The sequence below is a fragment of the Epinephelus fuscoguttatus genome, linkage group LG1 (genome assembly GCF_011397635.1).
Source record: "Epinephelus fuscoguttatus linkage group LG1, E.fuscoguttatus.final_Chr_v1".
Classification (NCBI taxonomy): Eukaryota; Metazoa; Chordata; class Actinopteri; order Perciformes; family Serranidae; genus Epinephelus; species Epinephelus fuscoguttatus.
The window spans coordinates 31,355,139-31,376,029 of record NC_064752.1 but is presented as its reverse complement, the minus strand read 5'-3'; the positions used below and the strand labels follow the sequence as shown (position 1 = coordinate 31,376,029).

At 40.5% G+C, this 20,891-nt stretch overlaps 1 protein-coding gene across 1 annotated transcript in view; it reads right to left on the bottom strand.

The window, feature by feature from the left end:
- The window catches only part of suclg2 (succinate-CoA ligase GDP-forming subunit beta), a 134,980-nt gene that overhangs the window by 98,424 nt on the left and 15,665 nt on the right, over positions 1-20,891 (bottom strand). The window contains exon 2 of the mRNA XM_049590771.1: positions 6,538-6,679. Coding sequence (XP_049446728.1) covers positions 6,538-6,679 — 142 coding nt within the window. The remainder of the gene's footprint in view (positions 1-6,537; positions 6,680-20,891) is intronic.

The following is a 20,891-nucleotide window of genomic DNA, read 5'->3' as shown; positions in this document are numbered from 1 at the left end:
TGTAATAGAACAAATCAATCTGTGCCCACTTTAGGAGAGTTGGACCACTCTACAGTACACGAGAGGAGTGAGAAGAGTTTCTATATAGCATAGCCGCAATTGAACTGTCAACTTAACCACTTCATGGTTAAGTGAGTGTAGCGGAGAGGAGAATACCGGTTGGTGTGCATGTGTGTAAGTGTGTGTGTGTGAGTGTCTGTGTTTTTCATATGGACAAGCTTAACCTACGCATGACATTCATCTGTGTCTGTGCTTCTATGCTTGACTGGTTCATTCTATTGTGTATGCGGGGTACCAGGGGCTCACAGCAGGATATCAGCACCTCACAGAAATCCATTTCAGTTGTTCCTGGTCAGCTCAGATACACCAACCGTCCATATCCCCTGTACAGAGCCGTATTCCGTGTAGGGAAGGGGATCAAGAACCGATTCCAGTTGAGGACTGCTTCCAAATTGTCCTAATCATCGGAACTGAATGCCTCCGAGCTAAAGGTTGCACAATTAATCGAAATATTACTGAAATCCCAATGTGGTTAAGTGAAATATCCAGAACGCAGGAGCTGCAATTTTTTGATAAAGGTAAAATATGTTACAGCCTACCATTATAAATGAAACACTGTGGTGCTACAGAGATGCCTTGTCCTAGAATTCATTTTACATACACAGATGAATTTTCAGATTTTTTTCAGTGAAAATGAAATGCAACAATTACCATTCCCACCAAAATCACGACCCATACCATAATCGCCAATATCTGTAAGGACAGTAACAGTAACAGTAAGGAGTCATGGTGAAGAGGAAAATACAGTCCAAAGCGTTGCTTCGTTTCACAAAGAAAGATAACAACAGTAATGCTTGTCTGTATTATGATCATGTAAAGTAAAGTAAAATACCCCAGCGATATACTGAAACATCTTTCTACACAACTTGGGCTTAAATGCCAGGAATGCCATGTATTTGGCATTCTGTGCACAAGTGTCACTGCTTAACAAAACGGGCAGCACATCTGTTACTGAGGGTAAATATCATGTTATAATAACATTACTGCCACGTAGGCAGACTCGGCACATTTTTTCTATGACTAGAAAACCTAAATGAAGACGAATGCAGTATGAATATTTTCTCATTTTATCTACACTGTGTTCAGAATCAGAGATAATAAAGCGGTTATGCTAAACACCTGTGTAAGCCTACTTTTTTCCGCACAGAAAATTGATCTGGAATCAATAAGGGAATCGATAAAGACTCAGACCAATAAGCAGAATAGATAACGGCAATGGTATCAGTAAAATCACATCAACTCCCCTAATTCTGTGTCTTCTACAGCCATGAAGCAAAGCTCCATCCAGGGCAGGCTTCACCCCCTCACCCCCTAATAGTCAGGGCTCGACAGTCTCAGTTTGCATTTCAGCCCAACAGAGGTTACTGATCCCCCACTTTCTCTCATCCTCTATCACATTCATGTATGACCTACCATGGCCCAAGCGTGAGCTACACATTCATGTGAGAGATACACAGTGTGTATCTCAAGAAATGAAGCGTCAGTAGATGCTCACTTGCACGCTTTAATAGTGAGCCAGCAACAGTCAAAGGAAACAAAAAGTGTGAGAAACACACACACACACACACACACACACACACACACACACACACTAGGACACTGACCAAAGCTTAGCGCATAAATAGAGATGAAATGATAAAGCAGCTCTGAAGCACACTGGGGGAACAGGAGGGTTGATTTACCAAGCCAGCCGCAAATTACTGCCAGAGCTGCAAACATTTGCGTTGGCGCATGGTTTCAATTTAGCTGTGAATTTACTTACACTCAGTCAAGTTCATTTGAATGTTCTGCTGCTAATTAAGACCTGATGCTCGGCTATTTAACACGTGTCGTGTCCAGTTCTGGAAAGCAACAGAGTGTGAAAGAAAGTGGAAGTTCTCTGCTACTGAGCTGGAAATACTGGTTGAAAAAGCCAATAAAAACATTTCTGAACCGCAGTCATGCAATTACCTCGACCACAGCGGACAATCCGCAATGATAAATCACTTCCAGCCACCATTTGTATGAAGCTCCTTTCCCTCTACACACACAGTATTATGCAGTTCAACATAGAATGCTCTAATATATGTTGTACAATAACCCAAACATGCTTTTTTTTTTGCCTTGCACTTTTCACATGCCAGGATTAAACATCAATACAGCCCCATAACTATGCCATAACTATGGACAAATGTAATCTGACTTGTTAGCATCTAATACAGCACCGTAAATCCTGAGTTATAAGTAAATCAACCCTTGAGTCTGGGTTGGGTTTTATTAAGCCGTCTGCTCCATTGTAAGGCCATCGTACCGAGTTTCCTGTCTCTCCATTTCCTCCCCTACCAAGCAATATAGGTACTGTCATGAAAATATATGTCCTCTTCCTCCTATTCAGTTTATCTTTGTCTGCATCGTAACCAGGGCCCCTGAAAGCAGTGCCCCAGGCGCTGGAGCCCAAAGGCAGTGAGAGTGGCACCTCGCTGGCTGACAACCAACCTGGATGCACTATCAGAAAGCCACTGCTGTAGTTGGAGAGGACACTGAATAAAATATAAAGCCGAGGGTGGAAATTATACACTGTATGTGATGCAAGTTGGGCAGTTTTGTGTGTGGGAAGAAAGTAGAACAGGGAGTGTAGGGATGGGAGAGAAAGCTATGTGTGGGTGCATACAAATGTGTGTTAAACTATCACTGTTCATGCGGGTATAATGTATTTGTGAGGATTTGTGTAACAAGAATAAAATTAGAGTTTGAGTCACTTCCTTGCCTCGCTTTGTGTAAGTGTGGGGGCAATAATCCAAATTGTACCCAAGGATTAGAAAATAAATACATTAATATAAAAAAAGAAAAAACAAAAGAGCATGCAAACATGAGAAACCAAACACGAGAGGTTGTGAAACAAATTAGTGCAGATGAGTGTGTGATGAAAAACCAAGCAGGCACAACCACTAAGCTCAAAAAATGCAGGCTTCTGCATATAAGCAAACAGCATAAAGACGTGATTAAACTTGATAAAACTTCAACCCTGATTAACCACAGCCATTTGCACGTCCTGCACCAGGTCTACAGAGCCATGCAGTACAAATACAACTGTTAAGGCTTCACAGTGTACAGCAGTAAAATTACACAGCAATTACAAACAAATCCCAGTTTGCAAAACCTTAAAACAGACTATCGACACTGAATAAACATTTACCTTACACGTTAATCTGTGGAATACTTGTGCAGTGAAGCAATATGAGGCCACATTCTTAAGGGACAAACAATTTCCTATTGTAACATACTTCAGGTGTTGCTGGAGCAAAATCATGAGAACACTCATATAACCATGTCGTCAAGAGACTGAGATCAGCAGACATGACATTTGAAAATTGTTTAAAATAAAAGTCATGCCACTGGGCCAATTACTAGCACGCAAACTCATCAGTTTATTCATCACATAGTTAATGTAAAATCAACCCTGCTGAAATATGGCTGAGAAACGTCAATACTCACCGACTCAAATGTGTTTGCAGCATTGATACTGCATGAAGTGCTGTAAACTGTAAAGCACCTCAAGTTAGCATTGATTGCTTTTCTGGGTCTTGTTTACTTAATTCTTTGACCAGATATTTCCTGTTTTAAGTCATAAAGAGTTAAAATTTTCACATGGTTGCATTTATGCAGGTGGATGATGATCATTATGATATTGATGCACCTGCAGGCACTAAGCTCATGATCCGTGTGCACCCGTGAAGCCCAATGTTACTGCATACTTCTCTGGTTAATCAGTGAAATGTATGGACCAAACTGCAGACTAAAGTCTCTACTAACAATGACAAACAGAGCGATGGCTGACTTATACGAACGGGTCCAGCAGAGGTTGAATGTGCAGGACCGTGTTACACATGTTTGGTGTAGGAAATGGCTGTATTGTCACTAGGGTTGGGACTTTGGGATTTTAACGATTCCGATTCCTTACCGATGCCTTCTTAACGGTCCGATTCCCTACCGATTCCTACATTACATTCATTATACTTGCTATACTTAAACAAGTATATAATAAACACAAATGCAATCATACAAATACAAAAACTTTATTCTAACTGTTGCACAGTACAATTAGATGAAAATACACATTTGTGTGTGGTGTGTATTTCATATTTAGAGCTTGTATCATCTCCCTGAGAATATATAACAACAAAAAGTGATTCTCTGATTTCTACAATAACACTATTACCTCAAATTAACCACAGCAATGTAATAAAAAATACTTAAATGCATTCATGCTTGGGCACTGTTATTTACGTGACAACACCTGAACAGAACACACACAGACACACATTGGCTGTTTGTTTCTACCGCTCCTCTCGCTGGAAGTACCACCTGCCGCCCGCTCCCGTCTCAAACACGGAAGTCTCCCTCTCTGCGGAGCACCCACAGCGCACGCCTGGCCTGTTAAATAGCCTGTAACCATAACAACTGTGTGACACAAACTCAGTGCTTAATTATATATATATATATTTAATAGTAATAAAATAATGTCGGGCTCAGTCGGTTCGGACAGAAATATGTGGCCGGTGCCACACTCTAATGGAAATGCACATGACTTTTTTTTTTTTTTTTTTTTTTTTCAATCTAGGAACCGTTACTCCAAATGTGATGGAACCGGTTTCGGAACCGGAACTTTGGACCCGGTTCCAAAAAAAGAACCGGATCCGGATCCCAACCCTAATTGTCACTGCGGTGCATTGTTACAAACTTTGATAAACTCGTCACATCTCTTGCATTCATCCAGACACCGTCTCACTCCCTCTTCCTCTTCTTGCAATTCTCCTGCTCATACAACTAAAGTTACATCCAATAACTACTACTCCTAACAGCATACTTCTATGGAAATGTGCTGTGTTTTCTGCGACTCAAGTGTAGAGGACTGTAATGTAGGGCTGAAAGGATTCCTCAAGTAACTCAAATAATTCGATTACTAGGAAAATTATTTGCCTCAAGGCTTTTTCGTAGCATTTAGTAAGCTTTTTCGTTAAATCCAGTACAACTATACAGCGCACCGTGTTTCACATAGATGTTTATTTGTGTTACACAATCCGCTTACGTTACCTCTGCTGTAGAGCTATATATTAATCGTCAATTATCTGTCTGACATTTTATAATGAAGATTAGCCTACGTGTGATGAATTAGTGGCACAGGCGCTATTAATAGCCTCAGCCGTGCGTAATGGTTGAGCATAATGACAGCTTTGCTATTGGAGAACCAGGCCGATGCGAGACAGTCTGTAAAAACTGAACTTCATCTCTGCCGTTTTTTTTTTTTAATCGACAGGTCTAATGAGCGGATTTATGTCTCACTGTGGGAGTGTAAACAAAGCTCATGCATGTGCGCCCAGCTCCACAATAACTGAGATATAAGCGCATGTGAGGCTTTATGAATCCATAAGCTCTGTAAGTTTAACATCCAGGCGTAAAGGGACCTTCGGATAACTTTATTAAGCAGCCAGCGGGTCAGTGAGCGGGCTAACAGTGGTCCTGAGCCGAGTCTCCGTAACCATGGCAACAATGACACTGAGTGACAGACCTGCCATTATGTGACATTCTCCTCTTGATTTAATATTTCTCCACTATGTCTCGTGAAACTCTTTTGGTTTAATATTTCTCATGTCATTCTCAGTGTGCCGTATTGAATCAGTAAGGGACGGTTCATTTTATTTTTCAATATGGGACGTTCCAGTATTTTACGGGACTGGTGGCAACCCTATCGTCTACATGCCTCGGTGTGGCACTGGTGTCAGTCACATTACCTATCTTCAGTTTTATTATCCTTACTTTTATCCAGATCTCCGCAGAAAAACAGACCGCAGCATTTCAAGAGTTTTTCTTGGGGAAGACTGTTTGTAACTTTTATGGACACTACTCTGTCAATTAATTCATTTCACTACCGAAAAGCTATTTGACTCAGAAAGTAGTGATGTTACCACCACGCTACTATGAATGTTGTTAAATTCGTAACGTCGCTACTTGAAGTGACGCTACTGCCCGACACTGATTATTTTTGATAGCGTGAGTGCGTGTGAAATTGGTCATTTGCAATCAGCGTGAGAGTTGACAGATGTGACTTTCGAAAAAAGGAAACAAATTTGTAGCTCATTTCTCTAATTTCAGAGACTTTTCTTATTTTCTATATTATATATTACTATTGTCCTTAAATTATGCTAAAGTAATTTCATGAAAACACAGTATTTCTTATCCAATCACTTGATTAATTGCCAGAATATTCAATAGAATACTCGATTACTAAAGGAATCGATAGCTGCAGCCCCACTGTGATGTTTATTCCAACTTCAGCAAAATCTGCTGCCTTCGTTAGACACACAGCTTTTGTTATTTGAAAACAAAAAAAGCAAGAAAAGGGTGCGAACAAATTATGTGCTGGTGAGACCAAATGAGGATTTTGATAACACCAGTGCTACCTGTGGAAAAGTTTGTCTGGAGCCCTGCTCTACTCACTGAGTCTCTTTGCAGCCTCCAGGGCCTCAGAAGCGGTGTCGGCCACAAAGAAGCGTTGGACGGCCACGCCACTCTCTTGCATCAGTTTCTTGCTCTGGTACTCTTGCAGGTTCAGCCATCTCCTGGGACTCAGCCAGGTGCACTGGAGGGGAGGAAGGAAAGGAGGGAGGCAGAGTGAGTAAGTGTGACTTGTAAGTGTAAGATGGTTAAAACAGTGCTATAAAGGAACTGATCTTGAGCGTTCCATCATGCCTGATATTAACAATATTTTCTCTTCAGCTCAACATCTCTCCAGCAACACAAAAACTTGTCTAACACCTGCTTCGGAGTACACAAGCTACATCCTTTCTCCTCTTCCCTCCTCCCTCCTGCAGTCTCTCTCTCTCTCTCTCTCTATCCTTTTCCTGTAATGAGGCAGGCGCCCGGGCCTAAGCTGCAGGACAGCTCTGGAGCTGTTTGCTCCATCAGCAGACACAGGCCGTGTCAGCTCCAGCTGTTGTTGCTATTAAAAGGAAATTGGCTTTTTAATGTGACGGAGAGACACAGGCTGTATTAGAGTTAGAATCCTTTCACAGCAGCGCACACTGCTATGTGCATGGGTGTGCATATGAGTGCACGTGTGAGTATGTGTGTGTGCATGTAAATGTTTTCACAGGAGAATCTTCAGGGAGTCGTTAAGGAGAGAAGGGCCATTAAAGTAAAGGGAAAACAAGGATTGTGAGGTAAATTATGGTTCGGCATGGAAATGCCTCTTCAGCGTGTGTATGTCCTCATCCAGTGAAGATTAAACTAACATGATAATAACATCAGGACTGCACTACATCATATTGCTGACTAAATCAAGTTAAACTGACCTTACCTGTTCTCCACTGTAATTCTGTATGAGCTACCGAAGACATTAGTTATGTGAGAATTACCTGCTTAAACATAAATGCAGAAGATGGCATATTGTGATGCTGTTAATATGTTGCAGCATTGTATGATGTACTACTACCAGAATATATTGTTTGTAATACATTGTCAATACTACATCAATACGGCAAAATCAAAAGCCCCATCACACCTACTGTGCTTAGGTCTGCACAGTCGATATTCTGCTTTTAACAACAATCATTAGTTTTTAAAAGAAGTAGCCAACTGCCCCAGGTGGCTTCTGTGCTTAACAGTTGGAAAAATACATTTCTGTGGGGACAAACGCACAACCTAAAATATGGCAACAGCATCAAGCAGCGCACCACACCTTGAAATTGAATCTGTGCCCTTCGAAACTTACTGACGGAAATTATGGCAGTCAGGTGAAATTATTTTGAAAGAGCCGACAGAGACGCCAAAACCGACAAGACCAAATGGTACACCATGAAAATAGTGGTATAGTTGATATTTAGATAATCTTAGTATTGTGAAATTAAATTAAGGAAAAGTAGTTTGACAAAACAATCATAACTCAAGAACTTTTACACTCAAAATAGTGTCTGAAGTGGGACAGCTGGAAGACAGTGGGTGTCATTTTTGCTATGAGCAAATTAAAAATATGAAAGTTATTCAAACAGATATCAGAAGTGGCTAAATGAATACTCCCTAATATGTTAACTCACAGCAATGAATTCATACATGTTATTATTAGATGCTCAGAGCAACCGATACGGTTTAAAGAATGTGGGTGGGGGAGGAGGTGGATGGGCCCAACAAACACTGGACTTTGACCCAGGAGAGCAGAGTACGAGCCCAACAAACAAAAACATAGATTGCTGCATTTGAGTCCCTCAAAGCCAAATATTTTTTAGCAACACACTGCTGCCCTTTCACCCACATTTGTTACACCCGAGGCTTCTGCCCAAGTGGCAAAATATGACGAGTAGGGATGAGATCAAGTTGTAAAATGTAATCTCCGGTTGACCATGCCTGACCATGTTTTGAATGCCATTTTTTTGTTGTGCATTGTGCTGTCATGGCAGCAACTGGATCACAGCACACAAGATTAAAGAGGTTGGAGGGCTTTCGTCAATGGCATATGTTCCCTTGAGAAAACAAAGGCTTACGTAAATAAATATTATATTTTTATGCCTTAAAAAGTAAAGAGAAAGGCAAAATTGAGTTCTCATACATACTAATTCATTCAATATTTGGATCCCCTACATTACATTAGAAATGTTTGCATGTGTACATAAGAAACGCAATATACACATGCCTGCAAATAAGCATGAGTACTTAAAAAAGAGAGAATAAAAAAGGATGAATTCAACAGCTAGAAAGAAAGAAGAGCTGATCAAGCAAATCACATTTCAGGAACCAAAAAAGAAACTGTAACAACCAAGAAGTTTTTGTAGACATGTGTACATGTACACACAATGCGTGTGTGTTTTAGGGCTGCGAGTTGATTCAGTGGTGCGTGGGGCATGACAAGGCTACTATGTGCCTTTTAAAGTCATCTGTCACTCCATCATTCATGAGGGGAAAATAATAGGAACAAAAGGGTGGCGGTTGAAATGGAGTGTATTTGTTCAACATCTCTCAACCCTGCAAAATGTAACCCTGTCTGACCACTAATGGTTATAAATGATTAAAGGCTAATGAGCTTGACATAGTCACTCTAACAGGGCACAGCTGAGCAAAACCTTTGTTCAATCTCAAACTAAGCGCAGTGATCAATGGGCCTCGACTGAAAACAAAAATCGCATGACTGGTAATTCACAATTCATGCCAAAACCAATGCACTCTGTGCCACAGTACACTATTAGCATGCTTTTTCCATTCCAACTCTCAAGAGAGCCTGATGCGAGACTTCATTAAAGCCAAAATGGGTTGTTTTCTAGAAGAACAGTACATGTTGATCCATATTGGCCTCTTCTCTCGCATAACTGAATACAGTAATGAGGGGCATCTGCGGGTCACCTCTGCAGTCTCGTCTGCAATGCCATACCATTCATATGTTTCAGTTATTGCAGTTTGTATGTGTGCATGTGGAGTTATGCTTTAAAGTCTACTGGCTACAGCAGCCAGTATTGATGATACGACTCTCTCGCAGGAATCTGGAGGGATTCAAAGGCAGGCAAGATATTAACTGCAGGATAGGATGAAGATTTGCATCGCAATATAAGTAACAGAATAACAAAAAAAAACAATCAAAAGAAAAACTGAGTTTAGGAAAAATTAAAATGGATTTTGACAAAATGGATCCGTCTGTCTGTCTGTTGTCGAGCAGACCTGGTGTGTGTATGACTTTCAGAGTCCACTATTTTTCCGCTTGTCGCTCATTCCTGCATGTCCACTTTAGCGGAACATATCCCACAGCCTTAACAAGGCAAGCTGCAGAACAAGTTTTCTCTGTTTTGTGGACTCATTTGACTGCTGTCAGGTACCTGCAGGGCCTCCTCTCTTAAGACATCCACTTCCCTTGCCATTCAAACTGTTCATCTTTGGAGGATCCGCTCTGCTGCCTGGGTGCATGTCTCCATCTGTCAGTCTATCTTTTGGTCTACATTTGACTAAAGGAAATGGCAGATGAGGGCCTGTCACAGGACAAGGTTATATCGACTTCCAACAGGAAGTATCATTAGATCACATCGAGACATATTAACTGACAGGTCTAACTAGTACGATTAGATTTTAAGCTTAGTGACCCAAGACTCATCAAATTGTGGTCAAGCTTGCAATGCAGATGTTGGCATAGTGTGGACAGCAACACTAATACAGACAAACTTGTGTTTACATCAGCAAAGCTGGCCCAAGCTTTTGCATGTGAAACTCAAAAAGCAACTTACTGTTGGAGACAACAATCCATCAGTGACGACACATTACTGTCACTTTTGGCTTCACTTTCAGAGGAAATGAGAGAAGTTCCAAGATAACATTAGCAACACAAATCCCTGTGCTGGCTGCAGGCACCAGCACCACTAGTTCATGCATTCCTAATTTTATCCAAAAATTATTTATAACGTCGCTTGGAAATATTAATGTGATCTAAACACATTAAAATTAATTAAGTACAACAGTTTGGTAATTCTGGCACATCTGATCCCACTCAATGCAAACAGAAGTGAAACTATCTTAGCCAACACAGAAAAGTCCCAGCAAGGTTGAGAATACAGAAAACATTCACTTCCCTTTTGTCGGAAACCTTTGGTTCTGACATTCATGTGGATACAACCTGACATGTTCCACCCACTCAAACACAGTTGCAGACCAAGTACCCCCCCTCATGGTAACAGTAGTCTCCAACTGCAGTGGCCCCCCAGCAGGATAATGCACCATGCCACACTACAAACTCTGCTCAGGAATGGTCCAAGGAATGTGACAAAGACCTCAAAGTGTCAACCTGGCCTCCAGATTCCCCAGACCCCAGTCTGAATGAGCATCTGTGGCACGTGCCATTAACCCACCTCGCAACCCACTGGACTAAATGGAGCTGCCTCCAACGGACTGGTGCTAGACACTGCAGGACACTCCCAGAGATCCTGTGTCCATGTCTCGACAGGTCAGAGCCAAGTCTGATCCAAGGAGGCCCCACCTTGGATTAGGGGTACATCTGGGGTACCGGCACATCACAAGAATCTTTGAGCAGATTGGGACTTGGGAAATTTAGAAGCCAGGTCGACACCTTGAGCTTTTTGTCACGCTCCACAGGCCATTTCTAAACAGTTTTTGTAGTGTGGCGTGGTGCATTATCCTGCTGGGGGGGCACTGCCATTGGGGAGTACTGTTGCCATGAGGGGGGGGTACTTGGTCTGCAACAGTGTTTGAGTGGGTGGAACATGCCAGGTGGTATCCACATGCCATGCACTAAAAGGAGAAATAAATCCTAATTCCTGCCAAAATGAGGGCACACCTAGAGAAAGATGCAGCAATCATGTAATCTGCTATTAGCATACACAAACCAGCCAACTAGGACAAACCAATACATATCAATTAAAACAGCTCCCCTGTCACCCAGAATAGGGAGGAAAAAGAGCTACGCAGATTTCCCAAAATAACAGCTGCTGCTTACTGGAGAAGTCAAGTGGGGCTGGAGGTGTCCCTGCAGGCACTGACAGTTACCTTGGGCAAAACACCAGAGAATGGAAAGGAACCTAGGGCACTTTTTAGTATGTAACAGACCCACAGACAATTTGTATCAAAGATGGCACTCTAACAACAGTATACCTTCATGCAGCCTGTATGAACTAGCTAGTCAGTGATGTAGTTTTACTTTACATCTATCTGCTAAAGTCTTACCCATACTGTTGCCAGGGGTAATTAATCATTACTGGTAATTATAACTTTATTTTAATAACACTTTTCTAAAAACAATTGGAAGTGCTTTAAATGAATAAATAAATAAGCAAATCATAAAGAAACTGTCAAATCTGTTCCAAAAAGACAAAATTTGGCAACATTTATGATGCCAGATTGGCAAAATTTGGCTTATTGGTTATAATCATTCAGCCACTGTGGCCAGTGTAGCATAGTTAAAGTTATTTGCTCACTACAGACGTCCAACTTTTGCTTGTTTGTTGCCTTCAACTCCAATCTATCATCTCAAATTTAATGTGAGTACATAACTATATGGATATAGAGAACCATTAGCAGCTGAGTATTGTTGTAATTAGGGTTTAGCTTTAGACACGCTGCCAAAAACATGTTGAGACTCAACGCCAAATTCAGTTAGTAATAGCAATGGAATGAAAATAAACTGTAACTCTTAGCCCCTAAGTGCTTTAATATTGCCATGTTTTAATATGGTTACATTTATATTATTTCCAAGTTTCTTGTTTTTAATTCATATTGTGAGTACTGAAGCTGAAGACAATTTTCCACAGTGTGGACAACTGAGCTCCCCAACTAACGAACTAGGGCAAACCATATTGCCACACTAGGCTAGCAGCTGCAATCTGAATGCATTGGGGATTCGGGAGAAAAATCTAATTAGTAACAAATTCCAATCTTATCACTTGATGATTTTTACTATGCCATAATAACTCCAGTATTTTAATCAGCATATTTTAGGCATGTAATTGTTTTTTTAAGTATGCTGAAATGGCACGAAATAGCACTTCGCTGACACGTTCACTGTCTTTGTCTGTCTATTGTATTCTTTATTTAAGCTTTGTTAATCTCATTGAGACACGGGGTCTCACTCTCAAGAGATATCTGGTGAAGCCACAAAAACATCAGGGCATTTATACAAAGAATGACGTGGTAAGTGAAAAGTGTCAAAGAGGTTGTTTTAAAACTGTATACAAGAACAAACTCCTCCACACACTCTCTCTAAGTTTCTTAAAATGAGTTGAAAATCCCAGAAGGGAATCGTGCTGGACAGCTTCAGTTCCTGTTTTAGCATGTTCCAGGTTGAGGTGGCAGAGTGGGAGAAGGCCTTTTTACCGAATTCTGGACGAACTGAGAGGATGGACAGAGTGATAATAATACACAAGTGATAAAGGGAGATTCATAAGTGATGAATTGTGAAATTACATGTAATTTTGTGAACTTTATTGTGAATAATGTGACCGTTACCTGATATTAGAGGGTCCACATGATTAGATTTTTACCTGGCTGCCATTATTGAGGATCAGACAGAAGACACATGACTGCGTAGTTGTGTTAATGAACTTTCTGAACCTCACCTGCGTGGGAATAATGAGCCCTGTGTGAATGTTTTTTTTCTTCATTATGCTCTGATGATGGCCTGATGCCAAAATTGCAGTCATTAACGAGCAGTGAAATGCAACAGCGAGTCGATCTCTTTATTGTTTACTACTTTCCTGTTGTGCTTTGACTTTTTGACATGTGCAGGTATTCTTGATTGCTTGAATTCATAATTAAAAAGATTAAGCGAGGCTTGGCGTTACTACAGCTGTTTGTGAAATCTGTCACGGCAAAGCCGAGTAACGCTGTACTGCAAACCGGCATGCAGGCACATCTGGCTCAACACCATCCACAGGTAAACAATGGGTAAGAAAACAGGACGCAACAGTTGCTTACCTGCCAACACATTCTGTTAGAGATGTTCTCATTATTTTTAAAAATAGATCTTAACCAGTAAAATAACAGAACACACTGCTTCTCCAATTAAAAGAAATCTCTCTTAAAATAACGCAACACGCTGCTTCTCTAATTAAAAGAAAACTCCCTTAAAATATAATTGAAAGCACAGGATAGTTATAGATTTACTAGGAACCTGCAAAGTGTGAGGAGATATTTAAGGCTTCCAGGATGTCAGAAGGAAATTCCTGGAAGCTGGAGGAAACTCATTAGTAAAACAGTAAAAAAAAACTGTGTTAGAAAACCTCTGGTTTGGGGGACATTGTGGTAGGTAAGTGATTAAGACACATACCATATGTTATGATCAAACTTCCCTGGTGATTCTGGCCAAGGGCCCTTTGTTACGGTTGAATTATACTCTTATTTACATTCTAGATACATTCATTTCAAATGTTGGAAATGTCACTGCTCACATATTTCCATGCGTCTTCATGTTGGTATAGATACACCCATGGGATGGCCAAAAGTTTCTGACAACAAACAAGGCAACAGTGGAAGAGGTCATTATAAAGTACCTTTTTATGGTGGTCTATATGGCCATTAAATACACTGGCATACTGCATGGACGGACAATTCTCTACACTATATTACTAATTCGTTCTAGTCCACTATTTTTTAAATGTCTTCGTCATGACCTACGGTCATGTCTTGCTTTGACTACACTACACTGCCCCAACAATTCCTGGTGGTACTGCCACATTTCCTCCATATCAGTAAGTGTTCAGAAAACATGACCAAACACACACAAACTGAACACAGAGTACAGACAGAAGGCTTCGTCCATGTCTGTATACGAATCAAAGAGCCCTTACGCATCTTTGCCTGTCTTTCTCCCATAGGGTTGCATTGGTTGGAAAATTTTCAAGAAAGTTTTCAGGAGACGTTAAGGTTAGGTATTTTGGAATTTCAAGATAATATTCTACATTTTAATAGTGAACTTACGTGGGACGAAAATATTGTTATTATAGAGCAATACTGTATCCACGCACTGCATTCAGTAGCGCACTTTCCATCACATCTACAGATAATTTAGCAGCATTCCATTAAACAGGAATTTACTACTGCACTGTCTGAGCCAACGGACTACATGGTTTCCTGTAAGTTTTGATTGTATTACTAGAGTGAATACATTTTTTGGTGATATTTCTGTTTCAGTGGATAGCAGCCTAAAGCAAAGTACAGTTTGTAACTTGTTGACACTTTCTGCTAGTTTTTGCCTGCTAGCTGTTACCATTTTGGATGTAGCCTAGCTTGACTGACCTATGCTAATTGAGGACTTTTAATTGATCTACCTCCATTTACTATTGGGATGTACCATATCATATCGTTCATGATAATACTGGTTTAATTTTTAATCTAATGATCAATTTATATCATGATCATGTCAATATTCCAACTGATTGACATAATGATGTCATACCATTACGCATGGCAACAAGAAGCATAGCTTAAAGCAAAATTACAACCAGTTCTCTGGTGGTAGAGTTAAAATTCAAAGAAAGGGGAGCAACTTCAGTGGTGTGGAATCAGTGGTGTCGTTAGGCCTTGGCGTCCAAAATGTTTTATGGAAAGCCCTTGACTTTTCAGACTTTTTCAGCGACTTGCTGCTCAGAATATATCAGTCACCTGGTCCCCGAGCAGCAGCTCAGCGTGTCTCTCTCCAACTTGTCTCTCGCCAGTGAGAAGAGTAGAGAAGGAATGGCAGAGTGTAAAGGTCCAGGTGGAAAAAAAGAGAAGTAATCTTTTCAGATTTTACTGACAGGAAGTAAAATCACCTGTTGATTTATATACATATTTAAGAGTATATTTTTTTTGTCTTTGGCAGCTGTTTTGATGTGGTGTGTTTGATGGTTGGTGTTATTTTTTTTGTACTATTTGTATTTTATACAGAATCTAAATCTCACTTTGAGTTGTATACATACAATTGTATGTTTTTGAAATTAATAATAAAATATTTTTCAGTACTTTGTCATAGCAAGAGTATCGTAATTGCAAAAATACCCTGAATTATTAGTTGTTCTCTTCAAACCCTAAGACAACATTGTCGACAAATTTCCAAAGTACCTCTTCCCATTAGTTAAATTACTAGCAAGCTAACGTACCACATGGCACATTTCACACTGTATGTATTTGGCAAATTAACAGATTATGTCTGCTTATGATGTAGTAAATGGTTTGTGCAGTCTAAGCAAATAACCTCTATTTCCACTCTATTTCTATTATATGTCCTGTTAATTCCAATAAATTCCCATAAATCCCAGTTAATCCCCATGGAAAGTTTCCACTTTAAATATTCTTGGAATTTGCAACCCTAATCCCCCCTCATTTTCAGTCACCTCTCTACTGTCCACTTTCAAATCAAAGGTATAAAGTGGCCCAAAAATACTTACAAAAAAGGAAGTCTGTGGTTCTGTGAGAAAAGTCAGTTGTACAAGCCTGTGTTCATATAAATGTAAGGAGAGAATGTATCTCTGATTCTCAGAGAGCAGAATTATACATATTTACAAAGTTGTAATACAGACCAATTTGTCTCCACAGGAACAGATATATAAATGGATCCCTCCTAAGCACCTATTGCGAAATACACTACTCCAAAAATCCCCTTCAGATTCATCGTTATCACAGTTATGGTTTCAGTTAATCGTACTCAATGCTTAATGCTATCAGACAGTAAGGTCATAATACTGCTGAGGTCTCGACAGTAAAGGAGTAATCTGACTGTTTCACGTCTGCCATGGAAGAAAGCAGTGCAGTAAGTGGTGAATGGCAGCATGGCAGTGAGGCAGACAGGCAGGCAAGCAGCTGGCCTGCAGTCCCCTGAGATACTCTCTCTACAGTAATTATCATCAGCGGCACTCTGGAGACAATCTGACCCGCTCCTCCTGCCTAACTACTGTTCTACTTATTCTTAAAACACACACACAAAAAGACAACAACAAACACACACCGTATGTGCCGTGCACACTGGTGAAGACACATTATGGCACAAACAAAGTTGTGTGCTCTGACACGGGTCCTAGATGGCATAAATATTCACAGCGAACTTCTCGACACACAAAAGCACTCAAGATCTTCCTCACGAGTGCATTCAAGTGACGAGAAGTGGAGCGAATGGCAAGACAGAGTCGGAGCGGTGACAATGATAAACAACTATCTATTAATATACAAGAGAAACAAGGCAAAAATAACATTTTAGGAACAGGTCTCATTCATTCTGCAAATCAAAATAGACAGGATTTTTCAGTAGCACTAATGGCATAGACAGCATCGGGAAGAGAATTCTCAGAATCACCCAAAATATCCCAATATATCTTATCCTAATTCTACATTAAACCATCATTTCATTTTAATTAAATTAATTTGACATCGTTTAACTCTGTTTAATTTTCATTTCCATCTCAATAACACAGTCGGGTGATGTCTACCTGAATGGCATATGACAAAGCCCACAGTTAGACATCCCAGTGAATGATGACATTGTTGTTTGGGAGGAGGCAAAGACGCAAAAATATGGATTTATTAACCACCTGAACCAGACCCAACCTTAAGCCTGAGTATTAAAAACTTACTTGGAACGTTGCTTTGTCACTTTTTGGCCCACCTGCCAGAACCCGTGACAATTACCTTACTTTATCAGTGAATTTAAAACATAAAAAAGAAACAGCAGTCAGCCCAGCCGGTGTAAGTGGATGCCGATCAGTGACGGTGGCAAATCGTCATCATGGTGACAAACTTGGTCGCTAAAAACGGGACCATTTTGTCAGCCTACAGTTAATCTGGTAGATAAATCAGAATTGTTATTTTTTTGTGCACCACAAATACCATTAGCGCCACCTTGTTCCCACACATCGTTGTTGGTGTGGACGGGGGTAAGAGGGGCTTTAAAATCACAATATCTGGCACAATGGTCCGTGACACACTGACACATACAGTGCTGTTGTTCACAATCTCACACACACACACTGCTGTAACTGTAACTGGAAGGCCAGGCAATCCTGCAAGTTCGAGGCCATGAATAACGCCACCCGCAAATATTAGACGGTGAACACAGTTGCTGCTTCTACAGTTGAAAAATGGAAAGCAGACTGGCTTGGTGTTGAAGAGGTGAATTAAACAAATCTCCTGTTCCGTAAAGTATGCAGGGCGCAGGGCAAAATGCACATCACAACTTTGTTGAAGGAAGCGAACAGGTGAAAAAGTATTGGGCTCACTGTCACCAAAGCATCATCGATGCACATGGTACCAAGTACCAAGTACCAATAGCCTAAAACTAAAGCTAAAGACTTGAAAATGTCTTTGGTCTGTCACGATAGCTAACAGCTAACAAGTTGACAGTAAATGTTACCTAGCTAATGTTAATGTTACAGTCTACATGTGAGTCTTGCTAACAAGTGGCTGGATGGATGATCGGGGGGTGATCAGTGCCAGTGATCAACGTTACTGAGATCAATGCATTGAGTAAAGTAAGCCTGTCCCAAATCTAAAGCATATTTAATGTCTACCAATGATGCGGTGCTGGACAGACAGGTTCATAATGTTATTTCATCCATGCTCATAACATCAGCAGGGCTAAATGTGGGGATGAAATAAAGCCTGCTAATTTTTTCAACTGCAGTTCTTTCCAGAACGGCATCAATGAAGAAGGAATATTATACTCACTATGGCGCTTTTGACAGTACTTGTAGCAGCTAGTCTGTAATTCTGTGAAACACTTAAGGCTGTGGTAATGCACAGCCTTTTATTTTTCCAAATGTTTTTAATTAACCTCCTACAGTTTCTAAAGAGGAACACAAAAAGTAGTTTGTTAGAGAGACTGTGATGGAGCTGTCAATTTATCTACAAACTAATGTCTTATAGATATATAAAGGCTATTAAGAGCTCAATAAAAACTTAAGTAGTTAGAACTGTCTCTGGCTTCCTCTCACACCTACAGATGATTGCACACTTCTCTTCAGAAGAGCAGTAGTAGCTTTTTATTGACTCACGCTGGCACAAGGTGTTGATTACTATATGCATTTTGATCTGGGATCATTTCATATTAAAAACAGCAACTTTATGCACTAATTAGTAACCCCTAAAATGTTGTAACTGCCCCGATTTTTTAGACTGTAGGGGCAAAAACGGCCCCCCAGATATGTACATAGGCCATAAAACATCAATAAAAATACACAAGGTGGCAATTGAAAATGCAAGCATTCACATTCTGACAAAAAACTTGGCGCACTGTCAAAACACATGATGCAGGTTCCAACAAAACATAAGTCTGGCTTTCCTTTCTGTTTGGGGACACATGTATTTCCAGGAGGTAAAAACATGCCATTGCTAAACAAGACATACAATTTTAATGTGACACAACTCCAATAATAGCCCGTCATTGTCTCCATTGCACCCTTGCAACTGCACCTCGCTTTTGATGCGAGAGCACAGCAAAAAGCTTTACTACAAAATTCAAATTAGGCAGAGGAGAAAGAAACTGAAGTCATATTGAGGAAGCACTTATTCCCTGAAAGAATTTTGCTTTCAGCAGGCTTGCAGCGAGAGTCTTGACATTCAGCTAGTGATCACAATATGTCACAGAAACACACTGTAGCTGAGGTGGATACAAACTTTTTCTTTCTTCCTCAGAAAATGGCTTTTTGTTTAAAGCCAAAACAAACGTCCTATTCTCAGTGAGATCTTAATGGTGCTTGTGATTTATGTTTTGATCAAAATGTTTTTGACTCGCTGTCAAAGTGAAAACATAAACATGAAAAAACAATTATAATATTCATAACCAAAACACGTTTCCCTGTAATTGTCTTCATACAATGCAGAACTCTGTTGAGGTTAAGGTTAGGAACATGCTGTTTGGCATGTCGAAGACAAGCAGCTCGCCCATCACATGTGGCCAAATGGTAACACTGTCACCTCATAGCAACAGGGTTCTGGGTTTGAATGCACCCGCTGGCCTTCTGTATGGAGTTTGCATGTTCTCCCTGTGTCAGCATGGGTTTTCTCTAGATTCTCTAGCTACCTCCCACAATCCAAAGTCATAAAAGTTAGGCTGATTGGTTAATTGGCAAGATGTGTACCCCACCTCTCGCAATGTCAGCTGAGATAGGCCCCAGACCCCCGTGACCTGGTATCAGGATAAGCGTTTCTCCAAAACAAACAGACCCCGTAAAAACACAGTTTTACAATTTAGTATTTTTTCGATGCTGTTCATTGCAGATGGACTTCTAACTCCGTTCTGGGCTACTGCAGAAACATGGCAGTGAACATAGCAATCTCCATAAATGAAGACTCCCTCCCTTTATAGTAGGGCAGTGCCGGCTCACAAAATTCAAAGTTCTGAAATTCACGGTTCAATACAATACAGTACGATACAGTGGTGGCAAGGTTTGGTATGTTTTTGATACAGCAAAAAAGTACAAATGCCAGAGAAATTTTCTCAATTTTTAAATGTTAAATGTATGAAAACTAACATTACTTAGGCTTTTGGGGTTTTTTGTACAAAGCAGGAATTACAATCTGGCTGAAATGGGATGTTCAAGTCAAGGCAAAGTCAGTCATTTCTGCCTAAACACAACATATTACATGTTATATTACTTGTTGAAAATATGTGAAAAGACAGACAACTGTGTGGTATTGAATGGTGGACTTAGACTATGAAACAGTTTCTCATCATTTGTGTGTCCGGTATTTTGCTGGCCTAAAAGCCTGCTTGACGACGCACTGGACCCATCCTTAACATAACCCTCCCCCACTGTATGAATACTACATTACTAGTGACATTAGAGTGCATGGTGACAGTGATTCTTTTGCCCACTGCGTGTTGTTGGCAAGTTTGCTACATCCCATGAGTTCTCTGAGCTCTTTCACTCAAATAAATACATGAACAAACATCTCTGTTAAATGCCAAAGTCGTATAAACACAAGCTAAACAAGCTGTCACTAACATACCTTTCAGTCTTTCTGGCTGAATCGTACCTTGCCCGCTGGCCTTTACTGCTCATTGTTGTGAGTGTGTGCTTTGTGAGAATATTAGCTGTTGTAAGCTGCTGAATGAGAGGCTATAGCCAGCAAAGGCTCTCATTCCCTGATTCAGAGGTTGTGTGTGCCATAACTTGAAGTGGATCCAAATGCCGGACCTGTAGGTTATTGGAGGATCTTCTATTTCTGGTTAGGAATGGCGTCACTAACCATCTTGCAATGAGCTAGCTTAGCATAGTGCAAATCCCAGCTTGACTCACTGGAGCAGAATGTTTAGGTTTTGAGGGTGGAGGGGCGAGTATGTTGGCTGTTCTGTTGTTTGGGCTGCCTTGTTGTGTGCATTGCTGCTGAGAACATTATATTAA